Below are 22,246 nucleotides of genomic sequence, written 5' to 3'. Positions count from 1 at the left end.
AACCCTTAATTCCCTTTACTTCTAGGAAACTATCTATTTCTGTTTAAAATTTATTTAATGATGTAGCTTCCACAGCTTTCTGGGGCAGCAAATTCCACAAACCTACCACCCTCTGAGTGAAGAAGTTTCTCCTCATCTCAGTTTTGAATGAGCAGCCCCTTATTTTAAGATTATGCCCCCTAGTTCTAGTTTCACCCATCATTGGGAACATCCTCACCGCATCCACCCGATCCAACCCCTTCACAATCTTATATGTTTCAACTAGCTGGGGTGAGCCCGGCGTTGCCGAGGCTTTTTCGAGGGCATGTTGTTGTTGGAAGAGAGAGAGAGAGCGACTGGGGGGGGCGGCAGAGAGAGACTGGGGGGGGGGGGGGAACAGAGAGAGCCTGGGGGGGGGGGGAACAGAGAGAGACTGGGGGGGGGAACAGAGAAGCTCTCCACCCCCCCCCCGCGATTTCCCGAGGCTTTCCCCCCACCCCCCGCGATTTCCCGAGGCTCTCCCCCACCCCGCGATTTCCCGAGGCTCTCCACCCCCCCCCGCGATTTCCCGAGGCTCTCCCCACCCCCCCCCGCGATTTCCCGAGGCTCTCCCCCACCCCCCCCGCGATTTCCCGAGGCTCTCCCCCCCCCCACCGCGATTTCCCGAGGCTCTCCCCCACCCCCGCGATTTCCCGAGGCTCTCCCCCACCCCCCCCCCGCGATTTCCCGAGGCTCTCCCCCCCCCAGCGATTTCCCGAGGCTCTCCCCCACCCCGCGATTTCCCGAGGCTCTCCCCCCCCCCCCGTGATTTCCCGAGGCTCTCCCCAACCCCCGCGATTTCCCGAGGCTCTCCCCCCCCCCCCGCGATTTCCCGAGGCTCCTCCCCCCCGCCCCGCGATTTCCCGAGGCTCTCCCCCCCCCCCGCGATTTCCCAAGGCTCTCCCCGCCCCGCGATTTTCCCGAGGCTCTCCCCCCCCCCCGCGATTTCCCGAGGCTCTTCCCCCCCCCCCGCGATTTCCCGAGGCTCTCCACCCCCCCGCGATTTCCCGAGGCTCGCCCCCCCCCGCGATCTCCCGAGGCTGTGTGCTGGCGTCACGGGGGCCGTGCGCATGCGTGCCGGCGTCAAGGCGGCTGCGCAACTGGCGGCCTCTTTTTTTTAAACTCATCTTTCGCCGATTAAACAAATAGAGAGCAGCAAAAGAGGAGGAGGGAGTAGGAGTCGCTCGGTAGGCCCATGCAAGAAGGACGGTAGATGTGAACAGGAGGCAGGGCTCGGCTGCCGGTTAACTAAGTGGCCCCTCGGGTCGGACGCAGGCCTGGTCTCGAACGAGGAGCCAACTGCCCCGCCCACCGCGTGCGCATTTGCTAAACACAATTTAAAACACAAATAAATTGTTATTTAATTCCCTAACACATCATTAAAATATTTACCTTAGTTCCCTAACACACAGAAAGTGTGGGGGAAAAACTCGTGAAAAATCAAGATGGCGGCCACTCACCTCGGTTCAGAAGGATAAGGCCCGCCCACACACGCACCGATTGGTCGACCGGTCAGGTCACCGAAGCGTAGGATTGGTCAATCGTCGAGTCACTCGACACTCAACTGTAGGATGGCACGCGCCAGGAACCCGCCGTCCGATTGGTCGAGCTCGACGTCACACCACGGTCGCTAATGAGATGCTAATGAGCGGAACGCTGAACGTTTTTCGGATACCGCGGGCGGATTTTTGTCCGGCCGAAACGTAAATATGCCTATGACCGGTCCGGAATCGCAAGCTTTCTTTTGAGGCAACGCGCGCGTCGGTACGCTCTGTAACTTTCAAACGTATAGAACACGGACAGACAGACAGACATCGGGACAGACAGACAGAAGAGCCGCTTTATATATATAGAAGATAAGATCACCTCTCATTCTTCTGAACTCCAATGAGTAGAGTCCCAATCTACTCAACCTCTCCTCATATGACCACCCCCTCATCCCCGGGATTAACCGAGTGAACCTTCTTTGTACTGACTCGAGAGCAAGTATGTCTTTTCTTAAGTATGGACACCAAAACTGCACGCAGTATTCCAGGTGCGGTCTCACCAATACCTTGTACAACTGCAGCAATACCTCCCTGTTTTTATATTCCATCCCCCTAGCAATAAAAGCCAACATTCCATTGGCCTTCTTAATCACTTGCTGCACCTGCATACTAACTTTTTGAGTTTCGTGCACCAGGACCCCCAGATCCCATTGTACTACAGTACTTTCCAGTTTCTTGCCATTAAGATAATAACTTGCTCTATGATTTTTCCTGCCAAAGTGCATAACCTCACACTTTCCAGTATTGTATTCCATCTGCCAAATCTCTGCCCACTTACTTAGCCTGTCTATGTCCCTTTGCAGGTTTTTTATGTCCTCCTCACTCACTACTTTCCGTCCCATCTTTGTATCATCTGCAAACTTTGATATGTTACACTCGGTCCCCTCCTCCAAATCGTTAATATAGATTGTAAAGAGTTGGGGACCCAGCACTGACCCCTGCGGAACACCACTAGTTACTGGTTGCCAATCTGAGAACGAACCATTTATCCCAACTCTCTGCTTTCTGTTAGAGAGCCAATCCTCCACCCACGCCAGAATATTAACCCCAATCCCGTGATTTTTTACCTTGAGCAATAATCTTTTGTGTGGCACCTTGTCAAATGCCTTTTGGAAGTCTAAATACACTACGTCCACTGGTTCCCCTTTATCCACCCTGTATGTTACTTCCAAAAAAACTCAAGCAAATTTGTAGAGGGAGCTTTACTCTGTATCTAACCCTGTGCTGTACCTGCCCTGAGAGTGTTTGATGGGACAGTGTAGAGGGAGCTTTACTCTGTATCTAACCCGTGCTGTACCTGCCCTGGGCGTGTTTGATGGGACAGTGTAGAGCGAGCTTTACTCTGTATCTAACGCACGCTGTACCTGCCCTGGGAGTGTTTGATGGGACGGTGTAGAGGGAGCTTTACTCTGTATCTAACCCGTGCTGTACCTGCCCTGGGAGTGTTTGATGGGACGTGTAGAGGGAGCTTTACTCGGTATCTAACCCGTGCTGTATCTGCCCTGGGAGTGTTTGATGGGACAGTGTAGAGGGAGCTTTACTCTCTATCTAACCCTTGCTCTACCTGCCCTGGGAGTGTTTGATGGGGCAGTGTAGAGGGAGCTTTACTCTGTATCTAATCCGTGCTGTACCTGCCCTGGGAGTGTTTGATGGGACCGTGTAGAGGGAGCTTTACTCTGTATCTAACCCGTGCTGTACCTGCCCTGGAAGCTATTGATGGGACAGTGTAGAGGGAGCTTTACTCTGTATCTAACCCGTGCTGTACCTGCCCTGGGAGTGTTTGATGGGACAGTGTAGAGGGAGCTTTACTCTGTATCTAACCCGTGCTGTACCTGCCCTGGGAGTGTTTGATGGGACCGTGTAGAGGGAGCTTTACTCTGTATCTAACCCGTGCTGTACCTGCCCTGGGAGTGTTTGATGGGACAGTGTAGAGGGAGCTTTACTCTGTATCTAACCCTTGCTGTACCGGCCCTGGGAGTGTTTGATGGGACAGTGTAGAGGGAGCTTTACGCTGTATCTAATCCCGTGCAGCCTCTCATTGGCCAGGGACAATGAACAGGAGGCTGTGTGTGTGTGTGGAGTACGACTCCACTGATCTTTGTTTGTGAAATAGCTCGACGGAGTCAGAGTTGTTATTGTCCAGCTTGATTTCCATTTAACACTGAGTCACACAGAGAGTGCCTCTCAACGTGAAGCACTAGAATTAATGGAGAAGCTCAGGTTAAGTTAGGGCAAACTGAATCCCTCTTCCTGGTGCAACCGAGCCCCGACTCCAGAGGCTCGAGCCGTGTAATCCAGGCCCGACAATCCATCGGTGCCAGTACTGAGGGAGCGCCACACTGTCGGAGGGGCGGTACTGAGGGAGCGCCGCAGTGTCGGAGGGGCAGTAGTGAGGGAGCGCCGCACTGTCGAAGGGGCGGTACTGAGGGAGCGCCGCACTGTCGGAGGGGCAGTACTGAGGGAGCGCCGCACTGTCGAAGGGGCGGTACTGAGGGAACGCCGCACTGTCGGAGGGGCAGTACTGAGGGAGCGCCGCACTGTCGGAGGGGCGGTACTGAGGGAGCGCCGCACTGTCGGAGGGGCAGTACTGAGGGAGCGCCGCACTGTCGGAGGGGCGGTACTGAGGGAGCGCCGCACTGTCGGAGGGGCGGTACTGAGGGAGCGCCGCACTGTCGGAGGGGTGGTACTGAGGGAGCGCCGCACTGTCGAAGGGGCGGTACTGAGGGAGCGCCGCACTGTCGGAGGGCCAGTACTGAGGGAGCGCCGCACTGTCGGAGGGACAGTACTGAGGGAGCACCGCAATGTTGGAGGGGCAGTACTGAGGGAGCGCCGCACTGTCGGAGGGGCAGTACTGAGGGAGCACCGCAATGTCGGAGGGGCAGTACTGAGGGAGCGCCGCACTGTCGGAGGGGCAGTACTGAGGGAGCACCGCAATGTTGGAGGGGCAGTACTGAGGGAGCGCCGCACTGTCGGAGGGCCAGTACTGAGGGAGCGCCGCACTGTCGGAGGGACAGTACTGAGGGAGCACCGCACTGTCGGAGGGGCAGTACTGAGGGAGCACCGCAATGTTGGTGGGGCAGTACTGAGGGAGCACCGCAATGTTGGTGGGGCAGTACTGAGGGAGCGCCGCACTGTCGGAGGGGCAGTACTGAGGGAGCGCCGCAATGTTGGAGGGGCAGTACTGAGGGAGCGCCGCACTGTCGGAGGGGCAGTACTGAGGGAGCACCGCAATGTTGGAGGGGCAGTACTGAGGGAGCGCCGCACTGTCGGAGGTGCCATCTTTCGAGATGAGGTGTTAAACTGAGGCCCCGTCTGCTCTCTCAGGTGGATGTAAAAGATCCCACGGCCACTTTTGGAAGAAGAGCAGGGGGGAGTTCTCCCCGATGTCCTGGGCCCAATATTTATCCCTCAACCAACATCACTAAAACCGATGATCCGGTCATTTATCACATTGCTGTTTGTGGGAGCTTGCTGTGCACAAATTGGCTGCCGCATTTCCTACATTACAACAGTGACCACACTTCAAAAAAAGTCCTTCATTGGCTGTGAAGCGCTTTTGGACGTCCCGAGGTGGTGAAAGGCGCTGGAAAAATGCAAGACGTTTCCTCATTCCCGCCTCCATATCTCCGCCCTGCTCTTCTTCCATTCGTGGCCGTGAAATCATTTATGTCCACCTGAGAGGGCAGACGGGGACTCGGGTTTAACATCTCATCAGAAAGACGGCACTTCCGACAGTGCGGCGCTCCCTCAGTACTGCCCCTCCGACAGTGCGGCGCTCCCTCAGTACAGCCCCTCCGACAGTGCGGCACTCCCCCAGTACTGCCCCTCTGACAGTGCGGCGCTCCCTCAGTACTGCCCCTCCGACAGTGCGGCGCTCCCTCAGTACTGCCCCTCCGACAGTGCGGCGCTCCCTCAGTACTGCCCCTCCGACAGTGCGGCGCTCCCTCAGTGGAGCCCCTCCGACAGTGCGACGCTCCCTCAGTGCTGCCCCTCCAACAGTGCAGCGCTCCCTCAGTACCGCCCCTCCGACAGTGCGGCGCTCCCTCAGTACCGCCCCTCCGACAGTGCGGCACTCCCTCAGTACCGCCCCTCCGACATTGCGGCGCTCCCTCAGTACCGCCCCTCCGACAGTGCGGCACTCCCTCAGTACCGCCCCTCCGACATTGCGGCGCTCCCTCAGTACTGCCCCTCCGACAGTACAGTGCTCCCTCAGTACCGCCCCTCCGACAGTGTGGCGCTCCCTCAGTACCGCCCCTCCGACAGTGCGGCGCTCCCTCAGTACCACCCCTCCGACAGTGCGGCGCTACCTCAGTACTGCCCCTCCGACAGTGCGGCGCTCCCTCAGTACCGCCCCTCCGACAGTGCGGCGCTCCCTCAGTACCGCCCCTCCGACAGTGCAGCGCTCCCTCAGTACCGCCCCTCCGACAGTGCGGCGCTCCCTCAGTACCGCCCCTCCGACAGTGCGGCGCTCCCTCAGTACCGCCCCTCCGACAGTGCGGCGCTACCTCAGTACTGCCCCTCCGACAGTGCGCGCTCCCTCAGTACCGCCCCTTCGACAGTGCGGCGCTCCCTCAGTAGAGCCCCTCCGACAGTGCGGCACACCCTCAGTCCTGCCCCTCCAACAGTGCGGTGCTCCCTGAGTACCGCCCCTCCAACAGTGTGGTGCTCCCTCAGTACCGCCCCTCTGACAGTGCGGCGCTACCTCAGTAGAGCCCCTCCGACAGTGCGGCACTCCCTCAGTACTGCCCCTCCGACAGTGCGGCGCTCCCTCAGTGGAGCCCCTCCGACAGTGCGGCACTCCCTCAGTACCGCCCCTCCGACATTGCGGCGCTCCCTCAGTACCGCCCCTCCGACAGTGCGGCACTCCCTCAGTACCGCCCCTCCGACATTGCGGCGCTCCCTCAGTACTGCCCCTCCGACAGTGCAGCGCTCCCTCAGTACCGCCCCTCCGACAGTGTGGCGCTCCCTCAGTACCGCCCCTCCGACAGTGCGGCGCTCCCTCAGTACCGCCCCTCCGACAGTGCGGCACTCCCTCAGTACTGCCCCTCCGACAGTGCGGCGCTCCCTCAGTACCGCCCCTCCGACAGTGCGGCGCTCCCTCAGTACCGCCCCTCCGACAGTGCGGCGTTCCTTCAGTACTGGCACCGGGGGAGTGTCGGGCCTGGATTACAGGGCTTGTGTCTCTGGTGTGGGGGCTCGAATCCGCGACTATCTGACTGCAAGAGGTGCTTGAGACCGAATGGGTTAAGGCCCCAGTACAGCATTGGGGGTGTCAGTCTGAATTAACATTTAAGGACAGGATTTGTAACAGGAGCGGGAATGAATCCCAGAAATGGACTCGTGCAGAGCACTTATTTCCAAACCTTCACAACAACAACTTGTATTTATCCAGCGCCTTTAATGTAGTAAAACGTCCCGCGGTGCTTCACAGGAGCGTAAATCGGACAGAATCTGACCCCGAGCCCCATAAGGAGATATTAGGGACAGGTGATCAAAAGCTGGGTCACAGAGGTCGGTTTTAAGGAGCGTCTTAAAGGAGGAGAGAGAGAGGTGGAGAGGTTTAGGGAGGGAATTCCAGAGCTCGGGGGGCCTGGCGCGGTCGCCAATGTCGAAGCGATGGAAATTGGGGGATGCGCGAGAGGCCAGAATCCGGAGATCTGGGAGGGTTGTAGGGGCTGGAGGAGGTTACAGAGATAGGGAGGGTTGTAGGGGCTGGAGGAGGTTACAGAGATAGGGAGGGTTGTAGGGGGCTGGAGGAGGTTACAGAGATAGGGAGGGTTGTAGGGGGCTGGAGGAGGTTACAGAGATAGGGAGGGTTGTAGGGGGCTGGAGGAGGTTACAGAGATAGGGAGGGTTGTAGGGGGCTGGAGGAGGTTACAGAGATAGGGAGGGTTGTAGGGGGCTGGAGGAGGTTACAGAGATAGGGAGGGTTGTAGGGGGCTGGAGGAGGTTACAGAGATAGGGAGGGTTGTAGGGGGCTGGAGGAGGTTACAGAGATAGGGAGGGTTGTAGGGGGCTGGAGGAGGTTACAGAGATAGGGAGGGTTGTAGGGGGCTGGAGGAGGTTACAGAGATAGGGAGGGTTGTAGGGGGCTGGAGGAGGTTACAGAGATAGGGAGGGTTGTAGGGGGCTGGAGGAGGTTACAGAGATAGGGAGGGTTGTAGGGGCTGGAGGAGGTTACAGAGATAGGGAGGGTTGTAGGGGGCTGGAGGAGGTTACAGAGATAGGGAGGGTTGTAGGGGGCTGGAGGAGGTTACAGAGATAGGGAGGGTTGTAGGGGGCTGGAGGAGGTTACAGAGATAGGGAGGGTTGTAGGGGCTGGAGGAGGTTACAGAGATAGGGAGGGTTGTAGGGGCTGGAGGAGGTTACAGAGATAGGGAGGGTTGTAGGGGGCTGGAGGAGGTTACAGAGATAGGGAGGGTTGTAGGGGGGAGGAGGTTACAGAGATAGGGAGGGTTGTAGGGGCTGGAGGAGGTTACAGAGATAGGGAGGGTTGTAGGGGCTGGAGGAGGTTACAGAGATAGGTAGGGTTGTAGAGGCTGGAGGAGGTTACAGAGATAGCGAAGGTTGTAGGGGCTGGAGGAGGTTACAGAGATAGGGAGGGGTGTAGGGGGCTGGAGGAGGTTACAGAGATAGGGAGGGTTGTAGGGGCTGGCGGAGGTTACAGAGATAGGGAGTGTTGTGGGGGCTGGAGGAGGTTACAGAGATAGGGAGGGTTGTAGGGGGCTGGAGGAGGTTACAGAGATAGGGAGGGTTGTAGGGGCTGGAGGTGGTTACAGAGATAGGGAGGGTTGTAGCGGCTGGAGGAGGTTACAGAGATAGGGAGGGTTGTAGGGGCTGGAGGAGGTTACAGAGATAGGGAGGGTTGTAGGGGCTGGGGGAGGTTACAGAGATAGGGAGGGAGGGGGCGAGGAGCCCGTGGAGGGATTTGAACACGAGGATGGAGAATTTTAAAATCGAGGCGTTGCTGGACCGGAAGCCAGTGTAGGTCAGCGAGCACAGGGGGGCAGGGCGGGTGGTGTGAACGGGACTCGGTGCGAGTAAGGACACGGGCAGCGGAGCTTTGGATGAGCTCATGGTGGGAGCTGGGAGGCCAGCCAAGGGAACGTTGCAATAGTCGAGTCTGGACAGCCTGCTCTGGTTATTAAGTAGTAACCACCAGGACTGGATCCTGAATGGTATCAAAACAAAGGACTTAGAGTTGGACCCGCGGTTGAATTCCAATTGACCGACTTCACTCTGTATCTGAAGCCCAGTGTTTCCTCATTCTCTGTACACACCTCATTTCTCTGCCAGTTCGTGAAGTGTTTTGCAGCAATCTGGACTAAGAATCCCGGCAGATTTTATTTTCCCCAATCCCACGGCCTTCCCAATATAGCCGCACGGAAGCCAGTTTAGCCCGCAGACTGTGACCAGCACAGTAGGCACAGGCCGGGGATGGAGCCTGGGCCTTTCTTGCTCTGTGTGTGTGTTTGTGTGTGTGGGGGGGGCTCAGTCCCACACCGGGCAGGGCATGCACCCAAGGAGCCATTGGGGGTGGAGGAGGAGGGGGCCAACATCTCCTGGCCTCTGTGCTGGAGTGCAGAGGGAGTGGGTTCCCCGCTGGCGATGGATGCTGTGCGAGAGGGGCAGTGTCAGCTGTGGCTCGGTGGGTAGCGCCCCTCGCCTCTGAGTCAGAAGGTTGTGGGTTCAAGTCCCACTCCAGGGACTTGCGCACATAAAGCTAGGCTGACACTCCCAGTGCAGTGCTGAGGGAGCGCCGCACTGTCGGAGGGGCGGTACTGAGGGAGCGCAGCACTGTCGGAGGGGCGGTACTGAGGGAGCGCCGCACTGTCGGAGGGGCGGTACTGAGGGAGCGCTGCACTGTCAGGGGGGCAGTACTGAGGGGGCGCCGCACTGTCGGAGGGGCAGTACTGAGGGAGCGCCGCACTGTCGGAGGGGCGGAACTGAGGGAGCGCCGCACTGTCGGAGGGGCGGTACTGAGGGAGCGCCGCACTGTCGGAGGGGCAGTACTGAGGGAGCGCCGCACTGTCGGAGGGGCAGTACTGAGGGAGCGCCGCACTGTCGGAGGGGGGGTACTGAGGGAGCGCCGCACTGTCGGAGGGGCGGTACTGAGGGAGCGCCGCACTGTCGGTGGGGCAGTACTGAGGGAGCACCGCACTGTCGGAGGGGCGGGTACTGAGGGAGCGTCGCACTGTCGGAGGGGTGGTACTGAGGGAGCGCCGCACTGTCGGTGGGGCAGTACTGAGGGAGCGCCGCACTGTCGGAGGTGCCGTCTTTCGGGATGAGACATTAAACCCAAGGACCTGTCTGCCCCCTCAGGTGGACGTAAAAGATCCCACGGCCACTATTGGAAGAAGAGCAGGGGGGTGTTCTCCCCGGTGTCCTGGGGCCAATATTAATCCCTCAACCAACCTTCACTAAAAACAGATGATCCGGTCATTTAACACAGTGCTGTTTGTGGGATCTTACTGTGCGCAAATTGGCTGCCGCGTTTCCTACATTACAACAGTGACCACACTTCAAAAAAGTATTCATTGGCTGTGAAGCGCTTTGGGACGTCCTGAGGTGGGGAAAGGCGCTGGAGAAATGGGAATGTGCCCAGCTAGTTAGACTTTTAGCCTCATCCTTCAGCAGGAATATAAGTTGGGCCGTAACCCGCTGGAAGTGCGAGCTGATAACGGCGCGGAAAGGGCAGTGGGACATCTGGGAACACAGTGAACGACAGGACCAACGGTCTACCTCCTTAAACCAGCGAGATCGACAGTTTTGGACAGAACGGAGGAACCCCGGGGGAGAAGGGTGAATTAGTGTCAAATCAGGTTAAGAAGGAGAAATAAAGAGAGGGAAGGAAAGATTGGGATTAGAAAGAGAGAGAAAAAGAGACAGAAAGGAAAAATGTTCAACTTTCCACTTTGAAAATCTCTAACAACAATTGATTACCTGCAGGAATGAGATTGAACAGTTAAATTGTTCCCTTTCTGGGCCGCAGAGGCTGAGTGGCATTGCGCGTTAAAAGTGTCCTTACGCCCTTAATTACCAGCCCTAACTTTCCGCGGCGAGTTTAATGGGCAATTAATGTGCAAAACCAGCAAGTTCTTAAAAATAAAGGGGAGGCTGAGGTCGAGATGCTGTTAACAGGTCGTTATTTTTCCAGCAAGATTTGCCCCGATATATGTTAAAGTAAGAAACGCCTTGATTTCCAATCACGTAAAACTTCCTTCCCCTTCCAGCTGGTGATCACCGACCTCTTCGTTAGCTCCAGCATCGTCTCGCGGTACGCTCTGACCACGGTGCGGAGTGCGGTCCACAATCCCGGCTTGGAATCGCAAGAGGCGGTCTTCGACGTGGATCTGCCCGGAACCGCCTTCATCTCCAACTTCACGTTGTAAGTGATGCAGTCGCCTGGCTGGCTCGCCAACGCCCAGGAGGGGCATCGTCAGGGAACTGGCTGGGAGGGGCTACCGAGGGGGGGAGCTGGATTAACATCAGTAGAGATACAGTCAGTAACACAGGGCACTGGGGGAGAGAGGTTACTGAGTGACAGTGTGAGGGAGCTGGATTAACATCAGTAGCGATACAGTCAGTAACACAGGGCGCTGGGGGAGAGGGGTTACTGAGTGACAGTGTGAGGGAGCTGGATTAACATCAGTAGAGATACAGTCAGTAACACAGGGCGCTGGGGGAGAGGGGTTACTGAGTGACAGTGTGAGGGAGCTGGATTAACATCAGTAGAGATACAGTCAGTAACACAGGGCGCTGGGGGAGAGGGGTTACTGAGTGACAGTGTGAGGGAGCTGGATTAACATCAGTAGAGATACAGTCAGTAACACAGGGCGCTGGGGGAGAGGGGTTACTGAGTGACAGTGTGAGGGAGCTGGATTAACATCAGTTGAGATACAGTCAGTAACACAGGGCGCTGGGGGAGAGGGGTTACTGAGTGACAGTGTGAGGGACCCACCACCTTTGACCCGCGGTTGTTCGCTCGCCAAAAGCGGTTGAAACGTCCCCCCTGCCCCCCGCAATTCAATTTGTCTTTCTCTCTCCCTCCCCCCACTCTCTCCCCCCCGACCCGTCCTGCGACAGAACGGTGAACGATAAGGTTTATACGGCGGAGGTGAAGGAGAAGGAGAAGGCTCAGCGAGTGTACGACACAGCGCGGAGGAGGGGCCAGACTGCCGCACACGTGGCCACTAGGTAACGGGGTGCTGGGGGAGGGGCAGCGGGAGTGCGTACCGGGGTGGGGGGGGGGTGCGGTTTGCGGGCCGTGTGCTCTCCCAAAGGGGCTGGAGGGAGGGTTAAATAGGAACGAATGAAAGGGAAGAGAGAGAGAAGGAAAGAAAGACAGAGAGAAAGAAAGGGAGTAAGAGAGAAAGGACTCCCATTTCTCCAGCGCCTTTCCCCACCTCAGGACGTCCCAAAGCTCTTCACAGCCAATGAAGGACTTTTTCTGAAGTGTGGTCACTGTTGTAATGTGGGAAACGCGGCAGCCAATCTGCGCACAGCAAGCTCCCACAAACAGCAATGTGATAATGACCAGATCAGCTGTTTTAGTGATGTTTGGTTGAGGGATAAATATTGGCCCCAGGACACCGGGGAGAACTCCCCCCTGCTCTTCTTCCAATAGTGGCCATGGGATCTTTTACATCCACCTGAGAGGGCAGACGGGGGCTTCGGGTTTAACGTCTTATCCCGAAAGACGGTACCTCAGATAGTGCGGCGCTCCCTCAGTACCGCCCCTCCGACAGTGCGGCGCTCCCTCAGTACTGCCCCTTCGACAGTGCGGCGCTCTTTCAGTACTGCCCCTCCGACAGTGCGGCGCTCCCTCAGTACTGCCCCTCCAACAGTGCGGAGCTCCCTCAGTACTGCCCCTCTGACAGTGCGTCAATCCCTCAGTACCTCCCCTCCGACAGTGCGTCGCTACCTCAGTACTTCCCCTCCAACAGTGCGGCGCTCCCTCAGTACCGCCCCTCCGACAGTGCGGCGCTCCCTCAGTACCGCCCCTCTGACAGTGCGGCGCTCCCTCAGCACCGCCCCTCCGACAGTGCGGCGCTCCCTCAGTACCGCCCCTCCGACAGTGCGGCGCTCCCTCAGCACCGCCCCTCCGACAGTGCGGCGCTCCCTCAGTACTGACACCGGGGGAGTGTCGGGCCTGGATTATGGGGCTCGAGTCTCTGGAGTAACTGTGACTATTCGTTGAATGATGGACAGGAGAAGGCCCTCTGGCCCATTGAGCCCCATCCCACACAACCGCCATGCCCTTGTGCATCGCGTTAAATCATATGGAAGGTAATTGTCTTTATCGATAACACACAGCCCGCGTGATCTCCTGGACCAGGAGGGGGCCGGAGATGAATTTTCCAGAGTTTATACCGTGTGTTATCTGTCAATCCACTTACTTTCTACATGATGCCATCTCTGCCCCAGTCAGGAACCTGCCCAGCTCCCTCTTGAAGGGATACATGGGGCTGGAATTTGTCAATGGGGGCGGGACTGCTTCTTGCCGGCTTTCAATCCCGCCTCCATCAGCTTCTGGCCAACCAGGGGGTTATTTCCCTGACTGACCTTGTTAAGCCCGCCCAGCGGGCTCAGCAGGCCAATTAGGGGGAAGTCAGTGACAGAGCGCGGCAACGTCTGACGTGCCATCTGTCAAGATTTTTTGAAAGAAGTAATGTCAGCGTTTGACGGCTCTGTGAAGCTGTCAAACACTGACATTCTGTGCAGTTTGATGAGCCTTTGTGTTCAGGACTCATCAAACCTTTCAACTTTGCAGCAATCACCTGGCTGCTGGATCGGAGGATCCAACAGCCAGTCTGTGAAATCTACAATGAAGATGTCGGGACTCCGGATCCACAGCAGCTGAAGGCTGTAGGCAGAAACAAAGGTAAGTGAACATTTTTTAACACTTTACACTCACCTTACATAGTTACGACCCCATCACTCACCTCTACATTGCACTTTCAGACCCCTCCGACCCCCGCAGACCTCCTACTCGCCTCCTCCACCCTGGCGGGGTTCACCGAGGTCGGGAAGCCTGCACTTGGGAAGGTAAAATGGGAATAATCCTATTTTCTGCCTGTTAATTACCTTTTAACAGGCAGTTAATAGGCTTTAATCACTTTCCCGCCTCAAGGAGACGGGACCCGGGGCAGGACGGCTTCCCGCCTCCTGGCAAGAGGGCACGGAGGCGGGATGGGGGCGGGTTTGCCACCCGCCCCCAAATTCTGCAACTTTCCCGGCAGCCCCGCCTCCATACCCGCCTCCTCGGGGCTGAGAAAATCCAGCCCAGAGAGCCAGCACCCACCGCACCAGTTGCAACACATTCCACAGTCTCCCTACTCACTGGGGAATGCAAAACCGCCCATGGTCCAGTCTATTCCCACCCTTACACCGTTTAAACTCTTGTCCCCCTGGTCCTCCCCAACCTGTCAAACTGAAACAATCGATCAATAGGGACTCACCCCTTCCCCTCCCTCCCGGAACCACGATAGGGTTCCCCTTGTCCTCACCTTTCACCCCACCAGCCTCCGCATTCAACGGATCATCCTCCGCCATTTCCGCCACCTCCAACATGATCCCACCACCAAATGCATCTTCCCCTCACCTCCCCTTTCAGCATTCCAAAGGGACCGCTCCCTCCGAGACACCCTGGTCCACCCCTCTATCACCCCCAACACCCCTTCCCCTTCGCCCGGCACCTTCCCGTGCAAGCGCAGGAGATGTAACACCTGCCCTTTCACCTCCTCCCTTCCCACTGTCCAGGGCCCGAAACACTCCTTCCCGGGTTGAAACAACAATTTACTTGTACTTCTCGCAATCTAGTATACTGTATTCGCTGCTCACGATGGGGTCTCCTCTACATTGGGGAGACCAAACGCAGATTGGGCGAGCGCTTTACGGAACACCTCCGTTCAGTCCGTAAGGGTGACCCCGAGCTTCCGGTCGCCTGTCACTTTAATTCACCGCTCCACTCCCGCTCTGACCTCTCCGCCCTCGGCCTCTTGCATTGTTCCAACAAAGCTCAACGTAAGCTCGAGGAACAGCACCTCATCTTTCGATTAGGCACTCTACAGCCTGCTGGACTCAACATCAAGTTCAACAATTTCAGATCGAAACCACTGCTTCTATCTTTTTTTGTCATTTTTTCTCTCTCTCTCACATGGCAGCTGTCGATCTTTCTGCCATCACCATTTACACTTCATCGAGAGCCATCTTTTGTTTCTTAACTTGTCCCATTACCATCTCCTTTGGCCTCGCACCATCTCTTAATCTCTCCTGCCTTCCATCCTATCACAGACCTTCCCTTTTGTTCTTTCCTCCCCTCCCCCCTTTCCCCGCCCCTACACTCACTTAAAAACCTGATCCGTCTCCAACTTTTTCCGGTTCTGACGAAGGGTCATCGACCTGAAACGTTAACTCTGTTTCTCTCTCCACAGACGCTGCCCGATCTACTGAGTATTTCCAGCATTTTCAGTTTTTATTATCAATAGGATGCTAGAATAGAAGAATGAGAGGGGATCTTATTGAAACATGTAAGATTCTGGTGTGGAGATGCCGGAGTTGGACTGGGGTGGACAAATGTAAGAAGTCACACAACACCAGGTTATAGTCCAACAGTTTTATTTGAAATCACAAGCTTTCGGGGCGCTGCTCCTTCGTCAGGTGAAGTGGAGAGATGCATATAGACACAGCATATATAGTCAGAGAATAATGTCAGATGATTACAGGTAATCTTTCGAACTGCCCTTTCTCACACCTCGGCAGAGAGATAATCACAGCAATCAAAGGTGTGAATGGTGTCCAAACAGGTCAGTCAGGGAAACATTACATCAAAGAACAATGAGGTGGGGTCACAAGGGGTCAAATGTTGCAGATGCTGGGGTCTGTATGAAAAACAAAAAACAGACAAAAAACATTTTTTTTGCTGGAAACCATTCACACCTTTGATTGCTGTGATTACCTCCCTGCCGAGGTGTGAGAAAGGGCAGTTAGAAAGATTACCTGTAATCATCTGGCAGTATTCTCTGACTATATATGCTGTGTCTATATGCATCTCTCCACTTCACCTGATGAAGGAGCAGCGCTCCGAAAGCTTGTGATTGCAAATAAAGCTGTTGGACTATAACCTGGTGTTGTGTGACTTCTTACATTATGTAAGATTCTGAAGGGGCTCGACAGGGTAGATGCAGAGAGGGTGTTTCCCCTCGTGGGGGAATCTAGAACTAGGGGGCATAGTTTCAGAATAAAACAGAAATGAGGAGGAATTTCTTCTCTCAGAGGGTTGTAAATCTGTGGAATTCTCTTCCCCAGAGAGCTGTGGAGGCTGGGTCACTGAAGGTGGAGATAGACAGATTTTTGAACGATAAGGGAGTCAAGGGTTATGGGGAAACATAGATACATAGACGATAGGAGCAGGAGTCGGCCATTCGGCCCCTCGAGCCTGCTCCGCCATTTAATGAGATCATGGCTGATCATCCAAATTCAGTCCCCTGTCCCTGCTTTCTCCCCATGTCCCTTGATCCCTTTAGCCTTAAGAAATATATCTAACTCCTTCTTGAATATATTTAATGAATTGGCCTCAACTGCCTTCTGTGGTAGAGAATTCCACAGGTTCACCACTCTCTGGGCGAAGAAATTCCTCCTCATCTCAGTCCTAAATGGCTTACCCCTTATCCTTAGACTGTGACCCCTGGTTCTGGACTCCCCCGCCATCGGGAACATCCTTCCTGCATCTAGTCTGTCTAGTCCTGTTAGAATTTTATAAGTTTCGATGAGATCCCCTCTCATTCTTCTAAACTCCAGTGAGTATAAGCCCAATCGACCCAATCTCTCCTCATACGTCATTCCTGCCATCCCAGGTATCAGCCTGGTGAATCTTCGCTGCACTCCCTCCATGGCAAGAACATCCTTCCTCAGATAAGGCGACCAAAACTGCACACAATACTCAATCTAGAACTAGGGGGCATAATTCCAGAATAAAACAGATTAGAGGAAGAATTTCTTCTCTCAGAAGGTTGTGAATCTGTGGAATTCTCTTCCCCCGGGAGCTGTGGAGGCTGGGTCACTGAAGGTGGAGATAGACAGATTGTTGAACGGTAAGGGAGTCAAGGGTTATGGGGAGCGGGCAGGGAAGTGGAGCTGAGTCCAAGATCAGATCAGCCATGATCTTAGTGAATGGCGGAGCAGGCTCGAGGGGCCGAATGGCCGACTCCTGCTCCTACGTCTTATGTTCTCCTGTTCTACCCAGCCCTAGCATTATTTTACAGACCTCTTTCAGGTCGCCTTTCGGTCTAGGCTTCTGAGAAGTCAATAGGCCAAGGTCCTTGGGCCTATCTGAGGTTCTTTAAGCTGGCAATGAGTTTCATATCTCACCTCCTCATATCTTTTCCAAGGCCACTATGGCACCCGCCATATGAGGGGGACCAAAACTGGGCTCAGCACTCCAGATGCACAACCCGAGTTGGACCACACCTGGAGCACTGGGAGCAGTTCTGGGCCCCACACCTTAGGAAGGATATATTGGCCTCGGAGCGAGTGCAGCGTAGGTTTACCAGAATGATACCCGGACCCCAAGGGTTAAGTTAGGAGGAGAGATTACACAAACTAGGGTCATATTCCCTGGAATTTAGAAGGTTAAGGGGTCGATCTGATCGAAGTTTTCAGGATATTAAGGGGCACCGATAGGGTAGAGAGAGAGAAACTATTTCCGCTGGTTGGGGAGTCTCGGACTAGGGGGCAGAGTCTAAAAATTAGAGCCAGACCTTTCAGGAGTGAAGTTAGGAAACACTTCGACACACAAAGGGTGGGAGAAGTTTGGAACTCTCTTCCGCAAATGGCAATTGATGCCGGGGGTCAATTGTTAATTTTACATCTGAGATTGATAGATTTCTGTTAACCAAAAGTATTAAGCGATACGGGGCAAAGGCGGGGAGATGGAGTGAGGTCGCAGATCAGCCCTGATCTCATTGAATGGCGGAACAGGCTCGAGGGGCTGAATGGCCTCCTCCTGTTCCTAATGTAACAGGCCCGAGGGGGCTGAATGGCCTCCTCCTGTTCCTAATGTAACAGGCTCGAGGGGCTGAATGGCCTCCTCCTGTTCCTAATGTAACAGGCCCGAGGGGGCTGAATGGCCTCCTCCTGTTCCTAATGTAACAGGCTCAAGGGGGCTGAACGGCCTCCTCCTGTTCCTAATGTAACAGGCTCGAGGGGCTGAATGGCCTCCTCCTATTCCTAATGTAACAGGCTCGAGGGGGCTGAACGGCCTACTCCTGTTCCTAATGTAACAGGCTCGAGGGGGCTGAATGGTCTCCTCCTGTTCCTAATGTAACAGGCTCGAGGGGGCTGAACGGCCTCCTCCTGTTCCTAATGTAACAGGCTCGAGGGGGCTGAACGGCCTCCTCCTGTTCCTAATGTAACAGGCTCGAGGGGGCTGAACGGCCTCCTCCTGTTCCTAATGTAACAGGCTCGAGGGGGCTGAATGGCCTCCTCCTGTTCCTAATGTTACAGGCTCGAGGGGCTGAATGGCCTCCTCCTGTTCCTAATGTAACAGGCTCGAGGGGGCTGAATGGCCTCCTCCTGTTCCTAATGTAACAGGCTCGAGGGGGCTGAACGGCCTCCTCCTGTTCCTAATGTAACAGGCTCGAGGGGCTGAACGGCCTCCTCCTGTTCCTAATGTAACAGGCTCGAGGGGGCTGAACGGCCTCCTCCTGTTTTTATGTTGCTGTGCAGTCTGACCAATGACCTGTGTTTGGACAACTCGCATCTATCCAGTGCCTTTAATGTAGTAAAACGTCCCAATGCGCTTCAGAGGAGCGATTATCAAACACAATTTGACCCCGAGCCACTTAAGGAGATATTAGGGAACAGGTGACCAAAAGCTTGGGTCAAAGAGGTCGGTTTTAAGGAGCGTCTTAAAGGAGGAGAGAGAGGCAGAGAGGTTTACGGAGGGAATTACCAGGGATACCTGGGATGGCAGGAATGACGTATGAGGAGAGATTGGGTCGATTGGGCTTATACTCACTGGAGTTTAGAAGAATGAGAGGGGATCTCACTGAAACTTATAAAATTCTAACAGGACTGGACAGTCTAGATGCAGGAAGGATGTTCCCGATGGTCGGGGAGTCCAGAACCAGGGGTCACAGTCTAAGGATAAGGGGTAAGCCATTTAGGACAGAGATGAGGAGGAATTTCTTCACCCAGAGAGTGGTGAACCTGTGGAATTCTCTACCACAGAAGGCAGTAGAGGCCAATTCATTAAATATATTCAAGAAGGAGTTAGATATATTTCTTGAGGCTAAAGGGATCAAGGGATATGGGGAGAAAGCAGGGACAGGGTACTGAATTTGGATGATCAGCCATGATCACATTGAATGGCGGAGCAGGCTCGAGGGGCCGAATGGCCTCCTCCTGCTCCTATTGCTTATGTTCTTATGAAGGGGACAGCGAGGATTCGGGCAATAAAGCCGGCGAGGTCGGGTCTTCTCTTTGAGTGGGCGCGCGACCAAGGGCCGGGACTGAAAGCTTGCGTCCGCCGCAGGGGCCGCGAGACGGAGAGGTTCCGCGTGGCGGTGAACGTGGAGGCCTGGGGCCGCGTGGACTTCGCGCTGACCTACGAGGAGCTGCTGCAGCGGCGGCTGGGCCGGTACGAGCTGGCGGTCAGCCTCGGGCCCGGGCAGGTGGTGGGAAACCTGACCGTCGAGGTGGCGATCTCGGAGCGCGCCGGCATCGAGTACGTCCGGGTGCTGCCCATCAGGACCAGCAAACTCCTCACCAACAGACTGAAAGGTAAGGAGAAAAGTTTTGGGGGTCGGGGGTCGTGGGGGGAGCAGGAGAGAGAGGGTTTTGACTTTTGACCCCCACCCACTCGCCATTTTGAGGCTCCGGCCTCCTGCACCATCACCCGACTGAAGCCTGGGTTGTAGGCCGCAGCTCCCGCCAGGAAGGTAGATCGGCGGGGGAGGGAGAGAAGAGCCCGCGATGGCGGATGGCGGGTGCGCGCTGGGGGGCCCGGGTATGCCCGCGGCCCTGGATTATTTCCCGTCGGCCACTCCTGCTCTTCCTCCGAGCCCCACGGAGGTTGTTCGGGACTTGCCTTCGGAGGCCCTCTTGGGTTCCATCGCCCGGGGAAGCGGTCGGAGCCTGTCGAGCGCAGGTTAAGACCGGCTTAGGTCAAATTTTTTGTCTTGTGACACTCCTCAGGACCTTAAAGGCGCTAAATAAATACAACTTGTTGTTGTTGTTGTTGCCGGTTTTCCGACCTAAAATGGCTGCCAGGGGTCCCTGTTGGCGATGTCAGATGCCCGCTTTGCGTATTTGAAGGAGGCCGCTCGCCTGAAGCAGGCCCCGGTAAGGGAGGCCCCTTTTCAAAATGGCCACCTACCCCCTCGCTTACAGGTAGCGGCACTGGGTGCAACAGCAGTCAGGAGGGGGGGGGCACGCGGGAGGGGGTGGTGGAACCTGCTCTGTGGGGAATGCGGTGAGGAGCCCTGAATGAATGTCTTGTGCCCGCCCTCCTCTCTCCGCAGGAAGCCAGGACAGCCCGGAATCCACCACCATCGAGCGAACTCAGAGCTGCGCCCGGATCAGGTTCGCCCCGACCCCGGAGCAGCAGGCCCACTACTCCAGCCAAGGCATTCTGGGAGACTTTGTGGTCCAGTATGACGTCAGACCGACTGATCTAATCGGGGACATACAGGTCAGTGGGGGAGGGGTGTGGGGGAAGGGGAGGGGATCGGTGTCGTGAATGGCCTTGAACATAGGAACAGGAGGAGGCCATTCAGCCCCCTCGAGCCTGTTACATTAGGAACAGGAGGAGGCCATTCAGCCCCCTCGAGCCTGTTACATTAGGAACAGGAGGAGGCCGTGCAGCCCCCTCGAGCCTGTTACATTAGGAACAGGAGGAGGCCGTTCAGCCCCCTCGAGCCTGTTACATTAGGAACAGGAGGAGGCCATTCAGCCCCTCGAGCCTGTTACATTAGGAACAGGAGGAGGCCGTTCAGCCCCCTCGAGCCTGTTACATTAGGAACAGGAGGAGGCCATTCAGCCCCCTCGAGCCTGTTACATTAGGAACAGGAGGAGGCCATTCAGCCCCTCGAGCCTGTTACATTAGGAACAGGAGGAGGCCGTTCAGCCCCCCTTGAGCCTGTTACATTAGGAACAGGAGGAGGCCATTCAGCCCCTCGAGCCTGTTAAATTAGGAACAGGAGGAGGCCGTTCAGCCCCCTCGGGCCTGTTACATTAGGAACAGGAGGAGGCCGTTCAGCCCTTCGAGCCTGTTACATTAGGAACAGGAGGAGGCCATTCAGCCCCCTCGAGCCTGTTACATTAGGAACAGGAGGAGGCCGTTCAGCCCCCCTTGAGCCTGTTACATTAGGAACAGGAGGAGGCCATTCAGCCCTTCGAGCCTGTTACATTAGGAACAGGAGGAGGCCATTCAGCCCCCTCGAGCCTGTTACATTAGGAACAGGAGGAGGCCGTTCAGCCCCCTCGAGCCTGTTACATTAGGAACAGGAGGAGGCCGTTCAGCCCCCCTCGAGCCTGTTACATTAGGAACAGGAGGAGGCCGTTCAGCCCCTCGAGCCTGTTACATAGAAACAGGAGGCCATTCAGCCTCTTGAGCCTGCTGCATCATTCAATTAGATCACAGCTGATCTGTATTTTAACTCCATCTACCCGCCTTGGTTCCGTATCCCTCAATCCCCTCACCCAACAAAAATCTCTCAATCTCAGTCTTGAAAGCTCCAATTGACCCCCAGCCTCGACAGCTCTTTGGGGAAGAGAGTTCCAGATTTCCACCAGCCTTTGTGTGAAGAAGTGCTTCCTGACATCACCCCTGAACGGCCTGGCTCTAATTTGAAGGTTCTGCCCCCTTGTTCTGGACTCCCCCCACCAGAGGAAATAGTTTCTCTCTCGATTGACCCGATCGGATCCTTTAATCACCTCAAACACCTCGATCAGATCACCCCTTAATCTTCTACACTCGAGGGAACACAAGCCCAGTCTGTGCAACCTGTCCTCGGAATTTAACCCTTGTAGCCCCCGGTATCGTTTTGCTCAATCTGTGCTGCTCCCACTCCGAGGCCGAGATATCCTTCCTGATTGTCTCTGTTTGTTTCTTTTCATTCATTCATGGGTTGTGGGCGTCGCTGGCAAGGCCCAGCATTTATTGCCCGTCCCTAATCGCCCCTTGAGAAGGTGGTGGTGAGCCGCCTTCTTGAACCGCTGCAGTCCGTGTGGTGAAGGTGCTCCCACAGCGCTGTTAGGAAGGGAGTTCCAGGATTTTGACCCAGCGACGATGAAGGAACGGCGATATATTTCCAAGTCAGGATGGTGTGTGACTTGGAGGGGAACTTGGAGGTGGTGGTGTTCCCGTGCGCCTGCTGCCCTTGTCCTTCTAGGTGGTAGAGGTCGCAGGTTTGGGAGGTGCTGCCGAAGAAGCCTTGGCGAGTTGCTGCAGTGCATCTTGTAGATGGGACACACTGCAGCCACGGTGTGCCGGTGGTGGAGGGAGTGAATGTTTAAGGTGGTGGATGGGGTGTCGATCAAGCGGGCTGCTTTGTCCTGGATGGTGTCGAGCTTCTCGAGTGTTGTTGGAGCTGCAACTCATCCAGGCAAGTGGAGAGTATTCCATCACACTCCTGACTTGTGCCTTGTAGATGGTGGAAAGGCTTTGGGGAGTCGGG

The 22,246-nt window shown here is 55.8% G+C and overlaps 1 protein-coding gene across 1 annotated transcript in view; it reads left to right on the top strand.

Moving 5' to 3' along the window:
* The window catches only part of LOC147086823 (inter-alpha-trypsin inhibitor heavy chain H6-like), a 39,441-nt gene that overhangs the window by 1,458 nt on the left and 15,737 nt on the right, over positions 1-22,246 (top strand). Inside the window, exons 2-5 of the mRNA XM_085978328.1 lie at positions 10,750-10,953; positions 11,652-11,762; positions 19,102-19,349; positions 20,090-20,259. Coding sequence (XP_085834454.1) covers positions 10,750-10,953; positions 11,652-11,762; positions 19,102-19,349; positions 20,090-20,259 — 733 coding nt within the window. The remainder of the gene's footprint in view (positions 1-10,749; positions 10,954-11,651; positions 11,763-19,101; positions 19,350-20,089; positions 20,260-22,246) is intronic.

This window comes from Somniosus microcephalus, unplaced genomic scaffold, assembly GCF_052327205.1.
Source record: "Somniosus microcephalus isolate GS21.2 unplaced genomic scaffold, FLI_Smic_1.0 unresolved_chr7, whole genome shotgun sequence".
Lineage (NCBI taxonomy): Eukaryota > Metazoa > Chordata > Chondrichthyes > Squaliformes > Somniosidae > Somniosus > Somniosus microcephalus.
Note: the sequence above shows the minus strand (reverse complement) of the source record. Positions and strands in the feature narration are given on the sequence as shown.